Raw genomic sequence first — 24,230 nt, 5'->3', positions numbered from 1 at the left:
TGAAATCATTAACAGGCAACTCTATAGAAGTAGAAAAGTTTGTTATATTCAATTGGCTAAAATGACACAAGATGCTTTGCATGTAAAATCTCTCTCTCTCTCTCTCTCTCCTTCCCTCCCCCTCCCCCTCTCTCTCCCTCTCTCTCTCTTTCACTCCCTCCCTCCCTCTCACTCTCTCTTTCCCACCCCTTCCCTCTCCCTCTCCCTGTCTCTCTTTCTCTTTCTCTCTCTCTCTCTCTCTCTCTCTCTCTCTCTCTCTCTCTCTCTCTCTCTCCCTCTCTCTCCCTCTCTCACTATCTGTACTTACCTACTGAACCAACTTTTTATAAGAACAGAAGTACACAAGAAGTAGGAGCAGGAGCAGACCACACAAACCATCAAGTGTACCCTGCTCTTCACTAAGATTACGGTTGATCTTATTCAATAACTCTACAATTTTTACCCCCTATGCCATTCACCTCACTTTTCGGTCATCCTTAACCCTCTGAGCTCAAGAATCCCACAGTTCCACAGCCATCTGAAGGAGGAAGTCTGTCTTCATCTCAGTCCCATTTATCTTCACCCAGCAACCCCTTTTATCAGTGGTTTTCCCAAAAATGGCAGAGAGGCTGTTTTGATCTGGAACACTCCCTTCATCTGGTGGTGGGTGGGGAAGGAGGGGGATGAAACAGAATTGATTCATGCCCTTAAAATGGAATTGCAAGGATATTTGAGAGAGACTAAGTTGATGGGCTATGGAGGGAATGCATGGGAATGGGACTGATGGGATTGCTATTCAAAGAACTGGCACAGACTCGATGGGCCAAATGGCCCCCTGTGCTGCAATAATTCTATAATTCTCTGCAATAATTTTTGCAAAAGAGCAGTGCATAACCTTGCCGTTGCAGCAGATCTGATAGCTTTCTCTTCTTTACCTTTATTTGCAATGTTGAATCCAGCTTGATATTCAGGGGCTTCAGTCGGAGTTTTGCCTTCAAGAGTTCCCTGGTGCTTGCTTCCTTGTTATTTAGATCATCTGCACAAAGGACGCAACAGCATGAAGCAAAACCGACTGTCAAACGAGAGCCAGACATATTCCTGTACCAGGCAGATCTTCAGTCTGTGGCAGGATCTGCGATTGCTTATAATCCACAACCTGGCAGGTCTATGGCATTATAAATAAAATGAAAAGGTCCAAATCTTTCCTGTTGAGGTAAGGGGGTGGAATTGGGAACATTTAAAGTAATGAGCTGGGACAATAGTTATTTTATGGCATTCTTCATAACAGAACTTGAAATAACAACAACCTCTTTTAAGTAGTTACTCCAAAAAATAGCCCTGTGAAGATGCTAAAGTAATTAGTTTTGCAAGTATGTGGGCAAATAGGAAGTGGTAATTGCAAGCAATTAATGCCTTTGAGACTATTTACAAAGGTGTCCTAGATCCCGCATTGATGTAGTGGCCTAAAACCAATTCAAGACCGGTATACACCTCTGTAATTCATGCCATTGGTAATACAATATCTGCATGCAGGTCACTTCAAGATTTCCATACTTTACAAAGGCCTCATTGACTGTTCCTTTGTTGGTACTTAACAGGAAAAATTCCTTTTCATTCCATGATCCTTTTCAGTTCATTCTCTGCTTTTTTTGTCTGGGGTTATTCAGGACCATGAAACCAGTCATTTATAAAGAAAAGGAACCTGATGACACAGCTCAAATCTTACTGTCCACTAACCCTTCAGTCTCAGGGTGGTCAGGTCTAAAGACGTCATTAGTGCTTGACCCTTGGAGCTACCCTACTAAAACTGAAAAGCCTTGGTAACAGCTTAAAATTTGTTTTAGTTGTATCATTTGGTGGCTCTATTTATGATGAGTCATTCTTTTTCTTCTTCTTTGGCAGTCCCTCTGAATCAGGGACGACTTCCAGTTCTGTGGTTTCTGAGGTGACTGGTGAGACCAATGTGGGAACCACAGACTCTGCCACAGATGGGGCAGGTGATAGCTGACGGATGGGGGTGGTGAGGTGGTTGGGGAGGTGGTTAGTTTGTGAGTGGATGCTCATTTTCCGCAGATTATGCAGGGCCTCTGTGTGTTCCCGATTCATGATCTTGAGGTTCTCTGTACCATCCCAAATTTTCCTTCTCCACTTTAAGTGGTAATGGGCCAGAATTTCCTTGGAGTCAGTGGGGATGTTGCATTTCTTCAAAGAGACTTTGAGAATATCCTTAAATCCCTTTGTCTGTCTGCCTGGTAATCTGCCCCCATGACAGAGCATGGAAAAGGGTGTCTGTTCTGGGAGTGTGGTTTGGGGCGTGCTTGGCTGGCCCATAGGAATCAACGAAGTGTAGTTATGCTCCCAAAGCTAGGAATGTTGGCCTGTGAGAAGATGCTGACATTAGTTTGCTTATCCTTTACCGAATTTGGAGGATTTTGCAGATACAGTGTTGGAGGTATTTTTCCGGCGCTTTGAGGTGAAGGTTGTTTCAGATGCATACACGAAGGCAAGAATCACCGCTTCCCATGTAAACATGAGTTTTAAGTCAGAATTGAGGTCTTGATCTTCAAATCCCTTTCTCCTCAGAAAGCAAAAGACTGTGCTGTTGAACGGAAGCTGGTGGGGAATTTGATCGTCAATATCTACCTTGTCTGAGATGGCTCCCAAGATATGGGAAGTAGTCCACATTTTCCATGGTCCTGTCATAAACCTTTATTGTTGGAAGGTGGTATCATAAGGCAGGAACAGATTGGTGGAGGACCTATGGCTTGCAGAGACTGAGCATGAGGCAAGTTCTTTCATATGCTTCAGTGAATGAGTTGATGTCTACTTACAGCTCAGCTTTTGAGTGCACACATAAATATTACTGAAGATTGACTACTAGGTTGGAGTGACCTTGGTTCCAGAGTGGAGGCTATGGAGTTTGAATGGTTTCCCATTAGCCCTGTAGATTAGCTCAGCTCCTGCGGTAAGCTTGTTGGAGGTGAATTGCAGCATTGCAGCAAGAAAACTGAGGCATGTATTGGAGTGATGGCGCAGCGTTGCTTGACGTCGGTTTGCGGTGAGATTGGTGCCCCAGTGGTTAAGATCACACCTTGCATTGCCTTCGTGAAACAAATAAAAGATGGAGATGAATTTTTGCAGGCAGTCAAGTTTCAAGAGGATGGTACAGTGTCCCTTCCACTTGGTGGAACCAAAGGCAACGGTGAGGTTAAAAGAGGCCCTGTACAGTGATTGGTGCTGCTCACTCCAATTCTCTTGTAGTTATTGCTTGTTGAAGATCATTTGTGTGGCATCTTGCGATGCTGGGTCTTGTGGTGGTACAGGAGGTCATATGTGCTAACACGTGACCTCCAGCATATTTGTGCATCCATGCTGTAATGCACAGTCCTGGAAGCCAGGAGCATACTTGCATGCAAAGTGGACCTCACCCACAGAGCAAACAATTAATAATGCTTCAGCCCAATAACATGTCAAGAATCCTTAAAGCTGGTGTCCCAGGAGGCAAAGGTGATCAGAATGAGGAAGCTGAGCAGATTAGACTTCTCAACAGTGACAGTGGGCTCCCACAGGACCTCCCCTCCAGAACCCACTACCTTCAGCTACATCCCAATTTAGCGTAACACTATTACATCGCCAGCGACCTGGGTTCAATTCCGACCACTGCCTGTAAGGAGTTTGTACGTTCTCCCCGTGTCTGCGGGTGCTCCGGTTTCCTCCCACGTTCCAAAGACTTACGGGTAAGGAAGTTGTGGGCATGCTATGTTGACGCCAGAAGCGTGGTGACCCTTATGGGCTGCCCCCAGAACACTCTACGGAAAAGATGCATTCACTGTGTGTTCCGATGTACATGTGACTAATAAAGATATCTTATCTTCTTATCTTAAAATGTTGCACACTCAATTTTAGTAGTGACATGAAACTAAAATATTAATTCTGTTTCTGCCTCTACAGATGCTGCCTGACCTGCTATTTCCAGCAGTTACTTCTGACTCTGGCAGACCTAGTAACTGAAGGCTTCTTCTGCTAATGATGATTTGGCATCAGATCTCCAAAAGCTTGTTCTAATGCTTAAACTGGAAGCTTTTTAGACCATCCACCTCCCGACATAAACTGAAGGTCTTCCAAAGCTCTGTTGCCGTCAAAAAGGTTTATCCCCACTGTGTTTACTAGCCGACATTGGCTTCCAACTCAACACTGCTGTGATTCTAAAATTCTCATCCTTGTTTTCTAGTCCTTCCCTGGGTTTGCCCCACCACTCCCATCCTTCTGAAAAATCTTGGATGTCTCTGCACTCTTTCCAGATCTGCTCTTTTGCACCCCTGTAGTTTTCTTCATGGCATCATTAGTGGCTGTAGCTTCAGCTGCTGAGCTACTAACCTCTAGCAACCCCTGCTTAAACCTGGCCCCCTTTACCTTTTCCTCATCTAGCACAATCCTTGAAAGTTACCATCAAAGGATTCTGCCTTGATCCCCTCTCACCTGGATTCACCTCTCACCTGAACTCACCTATCCCCTGCCTGCGGGTACTCCCCCCCTTCTCCCCCTTCCCCCCACCTTCTTATTCTGGCTTCTGCCCTCTTCCTTTCCGGTCTGATGAAGGGTCTTGGCCTGAAATGTCAACTGTTTATTTCCCTCTGTGGATGCTGCCTGACCTGCTGAGTTCCTCCAGCACCTTTTGTGTATTGCTCCATATTCCAGCACCTGCAGAATTTCTTGTGTCTGCCTCGATCACTTCAGTTTTTCCATAATCTCTTTTATAAAGCTTGTATTCACTCAGCTTTCAGTATCTGCTGTGGCTTAGTTCTGAGCCCCATGGCTGTAGGTTCAAATCTCATGGCACTAATTTGAGGACGAGAAAGGGTGTGAATCCCCAGGCCAATATTTAATTTCCACTCAACCTTGTAACAAACAGGTGGTGGTGTAACGGTTAGCATAATGCTATTACAGCGCCAGCGACCCGTGTTCAATTCTGGCCACTGTCTGTAAGGAGTTTGTGTGTTCTCCCTGTGTCTGTGTTTCCTCCCACATTCCAAAAAGATGTACGGGTTAAGAAGTTGTGGGCATGCTATGTTGGCGCCGGAAGCGTGGCGACACTTGAGGGCTGCCCCCAGAACAATCTACACAAAAGATGTATTTCACTGTGTTTCGATGTACATGTGACTAATAAAAATGTCTTATTTCTGTTTCTGGGAGCTTGCTGTGCATAAAATCTTATTTCTTCTGTTACAACAATGGCCACCCTTCAGAAAGTACTACCTTGTCTGTAAAGTGCTTCTTAACATTGCAAAAGAAGTGCAAGCCTGTTTAATTTAAATTGTCCTGTTTAAATCATTCACGTGCTTTCCCAATGACCTACAATACATTGGCACAGGGACAGTTGGGTTAAATGGGAAAGGAAATAAATAAACACCTGGTTCCCAGCTGGATTGGAATGGGCCTGTATTTACACTGTGTTTCTTTCCAATAATCTATTTACCTGATTGCAGAGGGAAAGGTTGGGTCACTGGCATTTAGTGGCTAAAAGCCAGATTGGGCCTTTCATTGTGAGAACTTTGTCCAGCTGCAAACATATGCAGGACTTTTCGGCCCAGCTTGAAGGTAGAAAGTCAGATGTAAGATATACAAATCCATGGGTAGCTTTAAGAGCTGAGTGCACGAAACATCGACTGTTCATTTCCCTCCATAGATGCTGCCTGACCTGCTGAGTTCCCCCAGCACTTTGTGTGGTGCACCACATGATGTGACCTTGAAACATTGTTGTACCAGACACTGTTAAGAATTACTGTCTTCAATTAAAGTGGTTCTGTTGATTGCTATAGGTCTATCCAACTGTCCACACTTACAGGGACTTCAACTGTGCCAATTTTGCGATTTTGCTGCTTGGAGTAATAGCAGGACAGTGATCCAGTGTGATGAGAATAGATAGGAGAACAGTCGAGTTTCTTGAATTAGAGCAGGCATTATGTCATATGTGTAAGTAGTTAGTGGTTAAATGGGTTTATTTGATTTTGCAAAGGAAGGCAGTGTAGTATATATATGTATAAAGGTACCTATAAATAACTGAATTTACCACGTGGTCTGACCTTGATACGTTGTGGTACCAGGCTCTACTATTTAGTTGAGGGTTACTGTCTTCAATAAAGGATGTTCTGCAGAGAATTCTATCTTTGTCCAATTGCCTATGCTTGTACCATCATAAAGAAACTCACAGACATGGGGGAGGCTGAGGTTGGGTAGCAGAGAGAGAAAAAGAAGATAGAAAAACACAGGGCTAATTTCCACCCTTCTTACCTCCCCACCCCAATTTATCTTCCCTGAAAATCCAATGACGAACAACCTTTTACAGCAGCTGCTGCATTTCAGCCCAGGACCTGGTATTCCTTTTGAGGGAACACCAGGTGAAAATTGCCATCTCGTCCTAATTTTTCCCAGTTTGAATCTCCTGAGGTAGGTTTTTTGTGGCAGACAGAGGAGTAAGTGAAATCTGTTGTAAATTGCTCTCCCCTATTGGGGATGGCATGCATTAAACCAGATCTGAGCTGCCATGGGAGATGGGGACAGGTGTTACTATTGCAAATTAAGCTCTCCCTACTTCCTCAATTACGTGGAGTTCATGATGCCCCCAGATAGTTTGCTCCTGATTCCATTCCTAATTCCTTTGGTGCCCTGTGGGGGCATATAGTCTCCCATTGTTTCACAGCCTGGCTTTATTTTTCTGAGGCACAAGTGGTCTTTTTCAGTTGGCAGCCTTGTACTAAGGCCATTTCCTCTCCCTGGTTGGGATTAAAGAAACATTTCCTGCACTCACACTTGCCCTAGAAGATTGCTATGATCTAATGTAAGATCTTTTTCCATGACCTTTTTCAAGTTTAGTGCTTGTAATGAAAGACCTTCTTCACACTTCAGGACTCCTTCAATTAGAATCACTTGCATTGTCTTTGAACTTCTGTTTGTGCAAACTGTCAGTCTGTATGCTTCTCTCTAGCATCAATTTTTATAATCTTCCCACTAGCAGGGATTATATGTCTCACTATATACCTTTGCCAGGTTCATTTGCATCAGATTCCCCTGCACCTCCTGTTAATTTACAACATCTTCCTATTGCTTTGCAGGCATTACATGATCCAAACAGATTTTCAGCTAATATCCAGTGACACAATCCCACTGGCAGCAACAAGCTTTCATCAAAATCACAAATAAGGCTCTGGCTTCAATCGTTGTGGCAAATTATTTGTTCTCAGTAAAAAAAACTTTGATGTAAATTTGGAGATTAGATGTGGATGTGGTTACCAGCCAGATTCCATGAAGCTTCTAAGGCCTATGTTGTTATCAGGTTCCTATTTGTTATAGATCTCTAATTAAACCGAAGAGGAAGCTAGAAGTAAAAGATGGTGAGTATATGGAAGAGAGAGAGAGTGAGAGAGAGTATTGTTTAACACAATAAACATGCATCAAAGCCCAAAAGTAGGTCGATATTAGAGAGCCAGCTTGTCCGTGTGAGCTGGATGTTCCTTCACATTAACATATCAGCACCACATGTCGGCTAGAAACCAAAGGGGATTTTCATAAAAATTAGTAATGTGAATTCTTTCACCCAGAAAAAGAGGAAACACTAGCCGGGATGTTATCAGCTCTGAAATCGAGCTTTTGAAGCTGTGATGAATGGCTGAGCCTTTGCTCCATTCTGAGTCTGAATTTGATTCCTGGGAATGGAGAATGGTTGTGTGGAGGGAGAGGCAGCACAATGGCTGACTAAAAGGAGCAATGAATAGCAGAAAGCCAGCCGATAATGCTTGGGACAGCTAATTACAAGGCATATTAATGTACAGTGTCCCAGATTGCAGGAAGGGATTTATTGTGTGAGGAAGCTTCCTGTGAAACGTGCACGGGTGCGCGCGCGTGTGTGCGCGCACACACACACACACACACACAAAGAAAAGGAAAGTTAAAAATTTTCTGTGTTGGATGTGAAGAATAAAGGGGAGTTTTTTTTAATAAAAGAAAACTTCTCTCTTAGGTACTGGCCAGCTGCCTTGCAGCCTGCAGCCATGGTACCTGATACCACAATCCAGCCCCTCAGTCCTGTGCCCTGTCCATGAGAACAGCAGGCAATCCTTTCAGGCACCAAACAAAGGCAAATGTCAGAATGCAGGGAAAGCTTGAACTAAAAGAGAGCTGATTGACATCTACATGAGATCAAAGAGGCAAATTTACCAGGTATTTGTGATTTAAATGCTAATAGGATCAATAAAGGAGCCTGCACATAGGGAAGGTGCACAGATACACAGAAACATTACCCTCCTAATTTCCCTCTCACACTGATTTCATTTTATAAATGATGCAGCACCTGTTCCATATAAGAGCCTTGCATTTGATTATCATTTTGTTGGCAGGCTGCCTTCTGCATTGTAAACTGTTATTTACATTGCTGGACATCCACTATTTTGAAAAGTTAAACCCTGGACTGTAAAATGATCTGTGAGTACCTCTTTTTAACAGAAAATGAAATCCTATCTGACAGCATTTAGATGCCTTCACATTTTCTCAGAGCAGAAACTCGTAAACGTGGGCAGAATCTTTAATGCACACTTCCTTATCTCATCACTGTGTGTGTCATGGAGCAGAATAAGCAGTGAGAAGATACTCTTTCCTGCAGTCACGTTAATTCTGCATCCATTTGGGCATTAAAAACAAGAAAGGACTTCGATCCTCTGTTGCCTTTTGTGATCTTACCCTGTCCTAATGTACGCTGCAGCCACTGAAAAATGATTCAAAGTGGAGTTGCTATTGTAATGGCTGCAGTTTTGCACACAGAAAGCAGATGCTTGTGACCAGACAATTTGCTTTTGTCAGTGATGGTGGTCAGGGAATAAATATTGACCTTCTTCCTCTCAGGCGGTCCCTCAGGATTGAGGATGACTTGCTTCCAGTCCATTTCTGAGGTGACTGATGAAGCCAATGTGGGAACCACAGACTTTTCCACAGACGGGGCAGGAGATGCCTGATGGGGTGGGCAGGTGGGTTGTTTGTGAGGTGGGGTGCTCCTTCTACTCCTCGTGCTGGGCCTTTGTGTGTTCCCAAGACTTTGCCTCAGGACATTAGCAATGAACATACTTGCTTGTCCATAAAATATTGCTTTAAGATCCCATCTTCCCCTTGAACATAATGGGCTGGATGAGGCCATTTTTGAAGGGAAAACAGCTGTCTGAGGTGCACATGTTAGTGCATTCTGGACTTCCAAGCCTGCGCACAGCGGCATGGAAAAACAGAACACACAGGAGGCCAGACGGTGACCTTGTTGACATTGGCTACACTGGCTCATCTCGTGCGGTCATTCAGTCGAATATAGCCGCAGTCCTCTGTTAAAAAGCTGAGCCCAGGAGGATCCCATGGGAGGCAAGCATAAGGCATAGAAGGCAGGTTGAACATAGAACACAAAACAGCACTACACTGGAGCAGGCCCTTCGGCCCACAATGTTGTGCCGAACCAATTAAGCTGATGATACCTAATCCCTTTTGCTCGCACATGGTCCATATCCCTCCATTCTCTGCACATTCATGTGCCTTTCCAAGAGCCTCTTAAATAGCTCTATCGTATCTGTCTCCAACACCTTCCCTGGCACTGCATTCCAGGCACCCACCACTCTCTGTGTAAAAATACTTGCCCCGCACATCTCCTTTGAATTTATCCCCTCTCACTTTAAATGCATGCCCTCCAGTATTAGACATTTCGACCCTGGGAAAAAGATATCGGCTGTCTATCTATGCCTCTCATAATTTCATAAACTTCTATCAGGTCTCACCTCAGCCTCCGCTGCTCCAGAGAAACTTGATGCTCAGCATGGACATGGTGGGCCAAAGGTTCTGTTTCTGCACACTATGACTCTATGAGTTGTGGAGCCGCTGAAGCACGAGGTGGCCCAACATCTAATAGGAAAAACAGATCCTCCAACAGTATAGCACTGCACCAGAGTGCCAACCACAGAGTGCCAACCTAGATTTTTATTTTGAAGTTGCTCAAGTGGTGCTTCTAACTCAAAGGCCAGTCACTACTGAGTGTTATCCCTCAACTAATAACTAACAGAGACTAACTAGTCATTTACACATTGTTGTTTGTGGGAGATTGCTCTCTGTAAGTTTAGCTGCAGCCCCTCGAGATGCTATGACAGTAATTGCACTTCTGGAGTTCCTTGTCATCTGTAACGCATTTGGGGATATCCTAAGGAAGGTACCAAGTAAGAGAGAATGGTCCTCTTCTAATGAATGTTTTGAATACAATTCTTTCTTTTTGGGACCTAATGAATAGAACTGCTTGAAGCAGGGTATGGTGAACCATGGCCTGTGAGATCTTTTGAAGTATAGTCCAGAATGACGAAATATTGCACGGCACCCCCAATTAAACCAGTTATTCTTTTTATTTGCAATAATGATGATACTTGCCAAATGATCTGTCAAGAATGCTGCAAGCTGACTTATCCCAGTATAATCAGCCTTTTTCTAAAGATCGCTGAGTAAAGATCATGTGTCCTTTATAAATGAGGCCCAGTTCCAATTCAACACATTATTAGCTAGCCTTGCCCCACACATAGTATTACCACTGATGTGAACTGGCATTTTTAACAGATAGGGCTAATACATTTAATTTAACCCTTTGAGGTCATGTATACTGTAGTGGTTCTCGGTGAATATCTTTTTGTAAAAGTGAAGGGTGATAAAATTTAATAACCTGAAATACGTAATACCCCAAGGTCATGGATTTAAAATCATTGGCAAAAGAACTGTAGGGGATATGAGGAGATTTTTTTTATTCTTCAGGAACGTGGAATACCTTACCCAAAAAATAGTGACTGATTCCATAAACATTTTATAATGGGAATTTAAGCATGAAGACTACATAGGGTTATGGAGGGTGCATTAGTTAGCAAAACTGATCCTTCAAAGAGTCTGTATCAGTTTGATGGGTTGAATAACTTCCTTCCTCCTAAATTCAATGAATACATTAACAAACTTAGTCCCAAAGAATGGGACAAATGATTAACAGGAGTCAGTGCCTTTTCACTTATCTGAGGCTTTGTGTGAGAACATTATCAACTATCCGCAGAGCCACATCATGGCAGATTCTAATTGCTGGATGATAGAAAACATGGCTCTTTTAATTAAAGTGGCAAAGTTCAGTTCCAAAGAACCGTGAAGGAAATTATTACTGACCTGATGAGAATGAGAGGCCAGTTCAGAAAGGCAGTATATCTTCTGACACTTTTGCTTTGTTTACTTACCCAAGTTCTGTTCGGTGAACTGCAACAAGTTGATGCCTGAGTTGAAGTTTTCTGAAAAAGATGAGACATTTATAGGTAGAAGTTATCCCTTTCTAATTAAAATAATCATTGGGTTGTTTAAAATTATCTGTGTTTCAGCCGAATTAATTCGCTATTTGAGATCTGTGTAACAAACCACAGCCATGAATACCATTGCAGCACTCATATTGGGTTGTCTGATGTATTCACAAAGCTGTAGGATGCATCATAAGTCATTCCACATAAATGGACTATGAGGAAGATGAAAGTGGAAAACAAATCTGAGACCAGTAGATAAAAGTCAGAGAAATGGACTCTGCATTCCTTGATGATTTGATGATTTAATGAATGGACCTCCAAACTAAAACTTTCATGAGACTAAAGGCAGAAGCCCATCTTAAAATCCCAACTATAGGAATCTGGTTCTGATACCTTAAACATGCCAAAGTATCAGCCATCAAGAAATTGTTCTTGGACACAGTAAGTTGAACATTGAAATATTTCTTTAAGCTGTTGCAATGGTGGTGTAAGATCTTTAGGTCATATTCATTGCATGCACATTTCCTGTTGTTTTGGCAATACTTGTGTCATTTAGATAAGCCCAACAGTTTGTGATGGTGGAATGTACAATATTCCAAGCATGTTGGAATGTTTGATGGATCACAATGAAGGAAAAGCCTTCTCTTCCTCCAGGAATTTCAAGTCCAGTCTCTCATCATTCAAAGATACATTGGAGAAGGGAATCAATTAGATTTAATGTGGATTGTGATGTAAGAAAAGACACCGTTTAAATGAGAATATTAGTAATCATCATGTGAGTTAAAAAGGCTATCTGTTATCTACACTATAGCCATTCTCTAGGAGGTATTGGAATTGGTTTATTGGAATTAGTTTAGTATTGTCACTTGTACCAAGCTGCAGTGAAAAACTTGTCTTGCATACCGTTCATACAGATCAATTCATTACACAGTGCATTGAGGTAGCACAAGGTAAAAGCAGAGTGAAGGGTAACAGTTACAGAGAAAGTGAAGTGCAGGTAGACAATAAAGTGCAAGTTCATGACGAGGTAGATTATGAGGTCAAGACGCCATTTTATCATACTAGGGAACCATTCAATAGTCTTATAACAGCAGGATAGAAGCTGTTCTTGAGCCGGGTGGTACGTGCTTTCAGGCTTTTGTCTCTCTCTTTCATCTAGTTTCCAGCACCTGCCGTCCTTTGTTTCTCTTTTGTGTCTTCTGTCTGATGGGAGAGGGGAGAAGAGAGAATGACCTGGGTGGGTGGGGTCTTTGATTATGCTGGCTGCTTCACCAAGGCAGTGAGAAGTGTAGACAGAGTCCATGGAGGGGAGGCTGGTTTCCGTGACGTGTTGAGCTGTGTCCACAACTCTGTGCAGTTTCTTGCAGTCCCAGGCAGAACAGTTGCCATACCAAGCCTTGATGCATCCAGATAGTATACTGTCTATGGTGCATTAGTAAAAGTTGGTGAGTGTCAAAAGGGACATGCCAAATTTCTTTAGCCTCCTGAGGAAGTGGAGGCGCTGGTGAGCTATCTTGGCTGTGGCATCTACGTGGTTGGACCAGGACAGGCTATTGGTGATGGTCACTCCTAACAACTTGAAGCTCTCAATCCTCTTGACCTCAGCACCGTTGATGTAGACAGGTGCATGTGTACTGCCCCCCCCTTCCTGAAGTCAATGACCAGCTCTTTTGTTTTGCTGACATTGAAAGAAAGGTTGTTGTCATGACACCATGTCACTAGGCTCTCTATCTCCTTCCTGTACTCCGACTCATCATTATTTGGGACATGGCCCAATACGGTAGTACTATCTGTAAACTTGTAGATGGAGTTAGAGCAGAATCTGGCCATGCAATCAGGAGTGTATATGGAGTAGAGTAGGGGGCTGAGGACACAGCCTTGTGGGGCACCAGTGTTGAGAATACTCGTGCCGGAGATGTTGCTGACTATCCTTTTTGATGGCAGTCTGTTGGTCAGGAAGTCAAGGATCCTGTTATAAAGGGAGGTGTTGAGTCCCTGGTCTTGGAATTTGGTAATGAGCTTGCTTTGAATCATAGTATTGAAGGTAGAGCTGTAGTCAATAAACAATAGTTTAACGTAGGTGTCTTTACTGTCCAGTTGCTCCAGAGATGAGTGTATCCACCAGGGAGATGGATCCGCTGTAGACCTGTTACAGCGGTAGGCGAATTGCAGTGGGTCGAGGCTGTCTGGGAGGTTAGAGTTAATGCGTGCCATGACCAGCCTCTCAAAGCATTTCATGATGGTGGATGTCAGAGTCACCGGTTGGTGGTCATTAAGGCACGTTACCTTGTTTTTCTTTGGTACTCGGATGATAGTGGTCTTCTTAAAGTAGGTAGGAACCTCAGATTTAAGCAGAGAGAGGTTAAAAATGTTTGCAAATACCCTATCCAGTTGATCTGCACAGGATCTGTGGATACGGCTGGGGACACCATCAGGGCCAGATCATTTCTGTAGGTTCACTCTCCGGAAGACTGATCTTATGTCCTCAGCAGTGACCATGGATTCAGGTGCATTGGAGGCTGTCAGGGTGGGTGGTGACATACCAATCACTTTCTGATCAAAACTTGCATAGAAACTGGAAGGGATACACTGTTGTTGGCAATGCTGCCCAACCGTTTTGTAGCCTGTTATAGCACGTAAGCCCTGCCACAACTCACGGCTGGTCTGGAACTCGATTTTGGACTGGTATTGTCTCTCAGCATCTCTGATAGTTTTATGGAGGTTGTATCTTGATTTTTTGTAAAGGTCAGTGTCACCTGATTGGATGGCTGCATTTCTAGACTTTTTTTTATAAGATATCTTTATTAGTCACATGTACATCGAAACACAGTGAAATACATCTTTTGCGTAAAGTGTTCTGGGGGCAGCCTGCAAGTGTCACCACGCTTCTGGCACCAACTAGCATGCCCACAACTTCCTAACCCGTATGTCTTTGGAATGTGGGAGGAAATGCATGCAGACATGGGAAGAACGTACAAACTCCTTACAGACAGCAGCTAGAATTGAACCCGGTCCACTGGCGCTGTAAAGCGTTACGCTAACTGCTACAAGTGGATCTCCTGGTTCATCCATGGTTTCCAGTTTGGGAACATCCTGAGTGTCCTCTTTGGTACACAGTCCTCAACACACTTGCTGATAAAGTCTGTGATGGTGGTGAATTACTCATCTAGGCTGGCAGCTGAGTCTTTGATTCTTGGCCAGTTCACTGACTCAAAGTAGTCACGTAGAAGCTCATCTATTTCCTCAGACCAGCACTGTATGACTTTCTGTGCTGGATTGTCCCATTTTAGCTTCTGTTTGTATGCAAGGAGAAGGCATGTAAGTGACCTTGAGTGACAGTTCTCTGAGGGAAACACATAGCCTTTGCATTTCCTTCTTACAATGGCATGGCTTACACTAGTAACCAGGGCTAGTTCTAATTTTGGATGATAGCATAAAACAGGTGATACTGATTTCATTAATATTAAGTGGATGGTTTGGCAGATGTCTTCTATATTTCACTGCTGGTAATAGGCCAACTGATCTCCCATTTTGTATTGATTGCAGGCAGTATTCTCCTTCCCTGTCCAGGACACTGAATCCCCCTGCCTCTTCTAAATATAATGCTCTCTTTTGAAAGAAAATGGTTTTTAGATTGATTTAAAAGAATCTTAACAAAGAAGGCTGTGTCATTCTATAAAAAAATACAATTTGAGCATTTAAGGACCACGTTAATGGTTCTGTGCACTTTTTTAGTATTCTTCTATAGCAGTCAGGAAGAGAAACAAATGTTTGCTAACCATTATTTCATTGTAGATGAAGAAACTTAAAACATCTATAATTATGCTCGTGCAGAATAAAAAACATTTTGCCAAAATGTGCTGATTATTTCTCTATACCTCTGCCAGAATCTGCGTTGTACAAAATAATTGTGAAGGCTGTTGACTTTTATTGAATGGTGATTAGAACAAGCTCAGATAAAAAAAGAGCATTCTGTTGGCTGGACAATTTACATAAATAGTCTCCTATCTAGGGAAGATTGGCTCTTACTCCATGATAAATGCACAAAGGATTTTCCATATTTGTCTCTGAAGCTTAAGAAAGCTCCATGTGGGTGATGTAACTATTAGTTACCCAGAGAGAAAAGGAGCAGTCCCCACAATTAGAATAAAATCTGAATTCAAAATTTCTCCCTGAACAGTTAATTGTTTGACACCAGTAGACGGTAAAAGATTAGCATTTATAGAGGTCAGGCTGAAAACAAAAGCTATAATTGCAATATGAAAAACAGCAGAAATTACTGCACACTTTATTGACCATTCAGGGAGAAATAAATGTGGGAACACATTGTTACAAAACAATCTGCTTTTAAAGCTTAATAGCTAGTACAGTATTTCTGCAAATAGGCTGTATATCATATTTTAAAAAGAATTTATACTAACAGTATTCTGCCCTTTCCTTGCGGACATAGATTTTAACTGTCTCTTCCGAGAAGCTTTAATGAGGTCACTGGATCCAACTGCAATTTTAATCACTGTAATGTGGCCTGATTCTGAAGGCTTTGAGTTAAATTTCCACTCCAGAGAATTGAGCAGTATTGGTGGGAGAAGCAAATAACAGGCCACAAATAACAAAACTTAAGTATTTCATTCCTTTGTCAATTATTCAGCTGTGCTTGAACCAACCTTCACAACTTTAATCCCAGATCAGCAATGGGACATTACGGCCACCTCTTGCACTACTATGGACTTGTCTCTGATTGTGTTTTTTTTGCACTAATGTCTTGTTTTGCGTAGTCTTTTTTTCTCTTCACTGTCTTGCATGATTTATGTATAATTTATATCCTGTGTGTTGTCTGAACCTCCAAGCCTGTGATGCTGCTGCAGGCAAGTTTTTCAGTGTACCTGTACCTCACCGTACTTGTGCGCATGACAATAAACTCAACTTGACTTGCCCTCCCTATGCAGGTCATTGAATTCCTGCCCACTTGTGGGATGGATTTGGTTTCTAAATTAGGCTGAGTTTATGAAGTCCTATATCTAGGGCTTCTAGGCTCTGAAAATCAGTATTGTCATAATTAGCAGATGAATGCTTAAACAGCTTGCACACTGTTTCATTATTTTAACAAATTATTGACCAAACTAAAGGAATTAATGATTTCAATAAGATGGCAGGCAAAACAATGCCCCACACACGGCAAATGGCAGCCTGCTAACGTCATGATCTGTAAATTCTGGGCTTATCAAGTCCACTGAAATGGGTTAGGGCTCATTTCAGCTCCAAGTACTTGAAAAGAAACAAAAACTTGCATTTATATAGCAGCCTTCAGATCTTCGGGATGTCCCAAATAATTCACAGCCAATTAAGTAACAAACTTGGTAGCCAACTTGAACACTGCAAACTGCTATGTAGCAACATAATAGTACTCAGAAATTAAGTTCCACTCACCAAATTTATCGATGCACCATGGAAAGCATCCTATCTGGATGCATCATGGCTTGGTACAGCAACTGCTCTGCCCAGGACCGCAAGAAACTGCAGAGAGTTGTGGACACAGCCCAGCGCGTCACAGAAACCAGCTTCCCCTCCTCGGACTCTGTCTTTACCTTTCTCTGCCTTGGCGAAGCAGCCAGGATAATCAAAGACCCCACTCACCCGGGTCATTCTCTCTTCTCTCCTCTTCCATCAGGTAGAAGATACAGTAGCTTGTGGGCAATTACCACCAGACTTAAGGACAGCTTCTACCCCACTGTGATAAGACTATTGAACGGTTCCCTTATACATTGAGATGGACTCTGACCTCATGATCTACCTTGTTGTGACCTTGCACCTTATTGCACTGCACTTTCCCTGTAGCTGTGACACTTTACTCTGTACTGTTATTGTTTTTACCTGTACTACCTCAATGCACTCTGTACTAACTCAATGTAACTGCACTGTGTAATGAATTGACCTGTACAATCAGTATGCAAGACAAGTTTTTCACTGTACCTCAGTACAAGTGACAATAATAAACCAATACCAATACCAATATTGATTAAGTAATAAATATTGGCTCAAACAGTGAAGAATACTCCCTTACTCGTAAAAGTAGTGCTTGGCATCACCTGAGAGGACAGAAGGAGGCTTGACCTTATGTTTCATATGAAAGATAGCCTACTAACATTGCTCAAGCCTTTGGACTGGAAATTGAACCCACAACCTTCAGACTCAGAAGCAAGAGTGCAACCAAATGAGTCACAGGTACATCTCCATTAAGCCATCAATGCAATTCAAAATCAATAATTAAAGAAACATTTGTTTTAATATTGATTCCACTAAACAACAAAATACTCCTGTACCACTGCAATAATTGAAAGAAAAATATCATCAAAACAAATGTCCTTTATTAACAACCTCTGGCTCTGCTTTTCCTTACTGTAATTGTTGGCCAGCAATGTGGATTGTATGGAACAAACTATTCTTATCAGTTACATGCTAATTCTGTTCTGGAAGCCATCCAATGCATAGACATTATGTCAAAACGAGTGACATTATTTTCCTTGCTGCAGATCTCCCTTCAGTCCTGATTTTAACCCTCTGAGGGCAGAATGAGAAATAGTTAATATTTCCCCTATTGTCTATCCTGTCAAATGTATCGGTCCTTTAAAGTGAAGCAATTAACCACTAATTTCAGTGGCAGAGGAAAATGGAACAATCCCTGCCCTCTAATATGAGCTTCTAATCTTGCAACTCCAATGAGATGGGCTGCCTCAGTCCTGCTCCCAATCAGATCCATACCTTCCTCACCATTTTAACAGGATTATGTCTTAAGGTCATTGCCATGGTCAGTGAAAATTTAAATGGTGAAGGGTTGAATTATTGCAGGGCTTCTCCTGATTATCTGCCTTGGCTCCATTGTAGAGCTCCCCAGAACTCCAGATCAATGCCCATGAGTAAAATTCTCAACTTTCTTTCTGCATCAGGTGCAAAAGCATTGAAGGTGAGATGGTGGTGATGGACTTACTGCAGTTTTGTTGATAATGGTGCTCTCATGATGGCATTATGTATGAAATTCCAGGAAGTCAACACTGTGATGATGATGTGTGGTGAGGTAAGGATCCTCATGACTAGGTGGGGAACTTGGAAGTGTCAGTGCTCAATAGTAGGAGACCAAAGTTGGGGGGGGGGAGGGGAAGGGTAGGGTGGGGGGAGATGTGAGGTTCAGCCAAAATAATCTGGGGATGTTGTAAAATATAGCACACACCAAAGCACTGTGTGTTCAAGGTGGACACTGGCCCAATCAAGTGAACTGCTAACACTGGGTTAGAGAGAGTCATAGTCATGGAGAGATACAGCAAGGAAGCAAGTCCATGGTTGCACTAATGTGTCAGGCACGGTAGTGTAGTGGTCAGCGTAACGCTATTACAGTGCCAGCGACCCGGGTTCAATTCCAGCCGCTGTCTGTAAGGAGTTTCTACATTCTCCCCATGACTGCGTGGGTTTCCTCCGAGTGCTCCAGTTTCCTCCCACATTCCAAAGACGTATGGGTTAGGAAGTTGTGGGCATGCTATGTTGACACCGAAAGTGTGGCGACACTTGCAGGCTGCCCCCAGAACACTCTACACATGATGCATTTCACTGTGTGTTTCGATGTACATGTGACTAAAGAAGAAATCTTATCTTATCCTACATTAACCCATTTTTTTATTCTCCCCACATTATCAAAAACACCCCCCCCCCCCCCCCCCCAGATTTAATCACACATTCACACGCTTGGGGCAATTTACAGTGGCTGATTAACCTCCTGACCTACGTAACTTTAGGATGTGGGACGGAACTGGAACATTCCGAGGAAAGCCACGCGGTCACAGGGAGAACATGCAAATTCCACACAGAGAGCACCCAATATCAGGATTGAACCCAGATCTCAGGCATTGTTAGCTGTGCCACTGTGCCACCCAGGTTCTTGAGTACGATAATGGCTTCATGCATCCTGGCAAGTGATGATCATTCCATCATCCTGAGCCATCCTACTGTTAGCGAAGCTGTGAGAATTCAAGGGCTAGGTTACATAGCATTAGAGTAACCAGCTTCTGCCTTGCTCGTGTAGCCACAGCCCCTCATATACCTGAGCCTGCTCAGCCACTGTTCAGTAGTCACCTGACTAACAGCAGATAATATTAATGCAATTTGCCAATGCCTTTAATATGTTATCATTCACTGGACTTTAATTAAGTTCATTTGTCTTCAGTCGCACACCCTGTGTAAAGAAAATCTCTATTTGGTTGTGACTTTCAAATATCCCTGTGGATTGGAAAATTGCATATGCAATGTCCCTATTTAAGAATGGAGGGAGAGAGGGGATTCAAAGCTGGATGTGAGTGTGGGTTTTGAGCAAGAAGCAGTAAATCTTCAGGGGGATATATGTAGTCTAACTGAATGGGCTAGGAAATTCTCTCTTCTCTCCTCTTCCATCGGGTAGAAGATACAGGAGCCTGAGGGCACGTATCACCAACTTCTACCCCACTGTGATAAGACTATTGAACGGTTCCCTTATACGATGAGATGGACGTTTGACTTCACAATCTACCTTGTTGTGACCTTGCACATTATTGCACTGCACTTTCTCTGTAGCTGTGACACTTTACTCTGTACTGTTATTGTTTGTACCTGTACTACATCAATGCACTCTGTACTAACTCAATGTAACTGCACTGTGTAATGAATTGACCTGTACGATCGGTATGCAAGTCAAGTTTTTCACTGTACCTCGGTACAAGTGACAATAATAAACCAATACCGATACCAATACATGCCAGGTGGAATATAATGTGGAAAAATGTGAAGCCGCCCACATAGGTAGAAAGGAAAATGGGATTTTTTAAAAGGTGAGAGATAGAACAATGATATTCAGAGTGACCTGGGTGGACATGGTTTGCAGAAAGTTAATATGCAAGTGCAACAAGTAATTCAGAAGTCAGACGATAGGTTGGTCTTTAGAGAGGATTTGAGTACAAGGTTAAGAATGACTTATTACATTTATGTAGGAAAACAGCTCCTGAGGCAACTCCTGCAGTTTTGTGTATTGATCTAGTCACCCAACCCAAGAAAGGATATACTTACAAAAAGAAGGAATGCAATAAAGTATCTCTTGCTTGATTGCTGGGATGGGGGTGCTTGTTCTGTGAACAGACATTAAGCAACAGGTCTGTGTTTTCCAGAGTTTTGAAGAAGTGGGGGGGAGGGGTGATCTCATTGAAACATACAAAATTCTCCTGGGGCTTGACTGGGTATAATATTCCCCAGACTGGGTTGTCTAGACCCAGAGGATCACAGTCTCATAATATGGAGCCAGCCAATCAGGACTGAGATGAAAGGTGTTCCTCACCCAGCAGGTGGTGAATGCTCGGTGAAACATACAAAATTCTCCTGGGGCTTGACTGGGTATAATATTCCCCAGACTGGGTTGTCTAGACCCAGAGGATCACAGTCTCATAATATGGAGCCAGCCAATCAGGACTGAGATGAAAGGTGTTCCTCACCCAGCAGGTGGTGAGACAGGGATCAATAGATGTTTTGATAGTAATGGCCTCAAGGGATATGAGGTGCTGAGATAAAAAATCTGTCATTATATTGAATGGTTGAGCAACAGGAGGGGCTGAATGGTTCATTCCTGCTTCTGTCTCTTACATACTATTTTTATTTCTGATAAAACAGAAATTTATAGATCAGTTAGCCAGGGAAATGCAGGAATCCATTTGTAAGGACGTAACAGCAGGGCATTCAGAAGATTATACAACCAAGTAGAGTCAATATGATATCATGAAGGGGAATCATGGTTGATAGCTTTATTATTGTTCCATGAGAATGTAATGAGCAGAGTGGATAAAGGTGACCAAAAAATGCTGTCTATTTGAATTTCAGGTTGGCAAGTATAACTAGGGGCGGTGTCATTGGGATCTGTGCCGAGTCTCAACTGTTTACAATCTAAAATAATGATTTGGATGAAGGTCTATGTATATTGGAGCCAAACCTGCTGATGATACAAAGATAGTTGTGGGGAGCACATAATGACTTTGCAAAGATATATATAGAGCCTGAATGAGCATAAATTTAACAGATAGTGTGTGAAGTGGGGAAATGTGATGTTGTCTGCTTTGGTAGGAAAAACAAAATATTCCTTAAACGGAGAAAGACTATCTAATGTTGAAGTACAGTGGGATTTGACTGTCCTCATATATGAAACACAGGAAGTTAACAGGCAGGTTCATCAAGTAATTAGGAAGGCAAATAGAATGTTGTCCTTTATTGCAAACTGGGTGGAGTATAAAAATAGGAAAGTCTTGCCACAACTGTACAGGGCGTTGGTGAGACGATACTTGGAGTATTGCATCTAGTTTCAGTCTCCTTATTTAAGGAGGGATGTGAATGCATTGAAAGCAATTTATGAAAGGTTCAACACACACAAAATGCTGGAGGAACTCAGCAGGTCAGGCAGCATCTATGGAGGGAAATAAGCAGTCGACGTTTTGGATTGAGACCCTTCATCAAGACTGGAAAGAAAGAGGGGAGAAGCCAGAATTAAAAGGTAGGGGGAGGGGGAGAAGCACAAGCTGGCAGGTGATAGGTGAATCCAGGTGAGGGGGGAAGGTAGGTGGGTGGGGGAGGGGGGAATGAAAGGTTCACAAGACTAATTCCTAGAAATAAGGCTTGCTTTATGAAGAAAGGTTGGGCAGGTTGGGCCTTAACATTTTGGAATTTAGAAGAATAAGAGGAGATCTTAAGACTTTGAGGGTGTTTGAGAATATAGACGCAGAAATGTTTCTCCTCATGGGATGGTCCAGAACCAAGGGTATTGTTTCAAACATGGGTCATCCATTTAAAGCGGAGATTAAGAGGATCTTCTTCTCTCAGAGGGCTGTGAACCTTTGGGATTTTCTATTCAGGAGAACAGTAGAGGCTGAATCATGGAATATATTCAAGTCTGAGACAGATATTTAGTTTACAGGGGAGTCAAGGGTCATGGGGAACAGACAGAAGAGAGGAACTGAGACCATGTCACAATATTGAATGGTGGAGCAGGTGTGAGGGGGCCATATGACCTACTCCTGCTTCCATTTCCTATGTTCTTATTAAAGAATATCACATGTTGTGCAATCCATAATCACCAAGGCAATATATGGAGGTCCATTAGCGTTTCAAAGAAAGAGATTGGAAATGGAGCCAACACTGAGACTAAGGAGGCCAAACACATCTCCAAGAAGCACATCTTCCAGTGACCAAAACGCATGCTCTGAGTTGACCAATTTGACATCCATCTGATGACCAAAGTTATGAGATGTTATCCACAGGTCATGACCTGGATTACACTATGCACAGCAGAGAGTCCACAATGAAAGGCTACTTCATGATGACCCTACAACTTTCCAAACATTCAGACCACAGGGTAATAGTCAACTGATCTCTGATAGTGGTGGGGTGAGGAGGAGTGGGTGTGTGTGACAGTGAGACAGATCATTCCAGTAAGGGAGGGTTATCAGTTGAACCTCCATCATGGGCTTAGGGAAATTGGAGGGGGGGTTGTTCATGGGCCTTGGTTGATCGTGGAAATGGGGAAAGGATCAGAGGGTCATTTGGAGGAAATTGGAAGGCAGGAGGGTGAATATGTACTAGTTCTGAATGCCCAGTGAAGGTCACTACCAGGGCAACTTGGTCTAATCTCCTTGGCAACTCTCCAGGGAGTGTTGCATGGGGAATGATGTCATCTCTTGTGTGACCGACGTAATTGTGGCAACAGGCGCAAAAGTGTGGATTATGAATGGAAATTTCTGGTGTGGCACAAACTTGACCCCAAAAGTGGTTGCAATACCATGCCACTCTGTGGAAAAAAATGATTGCTTAGATAAACGGAGCTGGAATAAACAGAACCAAGTGGTCAAGCTTCTCTTCATGTATACCACAAATGTATAGATGGTACTTACTTTTTCTTGTGTACTGCGGAAGCTGAGCCACTTGATAGTTTCTGAACAAATTCACCCGACTTAATGCATTAGATTCAGCATCTGAATAAAACTTTTCCTCTGAGTTCCAATTGGAATTTGACCCATGCTGTAAAGAAACATTATCTCTGTTCGCTTCTAAAAACTTGTCAAGCAGATATATGTCAGATTTTACAGTGTTGCCTGGAGTTATCACTGATGCATCTCCTTCCATATGGCTAACATTATCACTGTAAGTACTGCAGATTCTCCTTATCTCTGGACCTTGGCCAGTCTTGTAGCTGTCAGTATGTCTGTCCTTCGGACTTCCTGGGCTGTCTGCACATTCACTGCCTGAAGACAGTGTCATACTTCCTTCCTCTGAGTTTATTTCAAAAAACTGATCATCATCAATCAAATTGGATGGAGTAGGAGGGATCAGGTTGATCATGGGAGGGGTGAGCAAAACATCTGGGCCTATCACATTGTAACATTCTGTGTCCTCTTCGCTGTTGACACTCGCGTAGCTTTTACTTGCACACTTCTGGAGTGGTAATGAAGGTAAAGAGGTCAGTTTCCTCTTCTGCTTCATCTTCTGTGCAGTAGAAATGGAGCTTGAAGATCTTCCAATGGATCTCTTCCCATCTGTTGCACGGCCTTTGAAAATAGATTCCTGTTGGTGGTCTCCTGTTGTTGGTCCTTGACTGTTTTGCAAAGATGCCATATCCTCCTGACATTGCATTTCAAGTACATCCTGAGAACTAGATGTAAGACATCTGAGCCGATTCTGCATTTGCAGTCGTGGGGATGCAGCCCTTCTCCTCCAAAACCCTTGGCAAACACAACAGAAAATCCTCCTTGCAAGGCTCCTACCTTCATCCTGTGCCATATCCCTGAGTAATACTGAAGACCCAATTCCTCCAGCGAGGCTAAGCCATAATTTCCCCAACAATCAGTATTCTTCTGTCCTTGGTGGTCA

General features: G+C 42.9%; 1 protein-coding gene across 1 annotated transcript in view; it reads right to left on the bottom strand.

Annotated features, from left to right (window-relative positions):
- LOC127567987 (uncharacterized) overlaps positions 1 to 23,975 on the bottom strand; it is a 50,802-nt gene extending 26,827 nt beyond the window's left edge. The window contains exons 1-3 of the mRNA XM_052011230.1: positions 23,255 to 23,975; positions 11,256 to 11,306; positions 915 to 1,015 (exon numbers count right to left, since the gene is read on the bottom strand). Of these exons, the coding sequence (XP_051867190.1) occupies positions 915 to 1,015; positions 11,256 to 11,306; positions 23,255 to 23,975 (873 nt within the window). The remainder of the gene's footprint in view (positions 1 to 914; positions 1,016 to 11,255; positions 11,307 to 23,254) is intronic.
- Positions 23,976 to 24,230: the final 255 nt, after the last annotated feature.

Source organism: Pristis pectinata, chromosome 3 (assembly GCF_009764475.1).
Source record: "Pristis pectinata isolate sPriPec2 chromosome 3, sPriPec2.1.pri, whole genome shotgun sequence".
Lineage (NCBI taxonomy): Eukaryota > Metazoa > Chordata > Chondrichthyes > Rhinopristiformes > Pristidae > Pristis > Pristis pectinata.
This window is presented reverse-complemented; position numbering and strand designations above follow the sequence as displayed.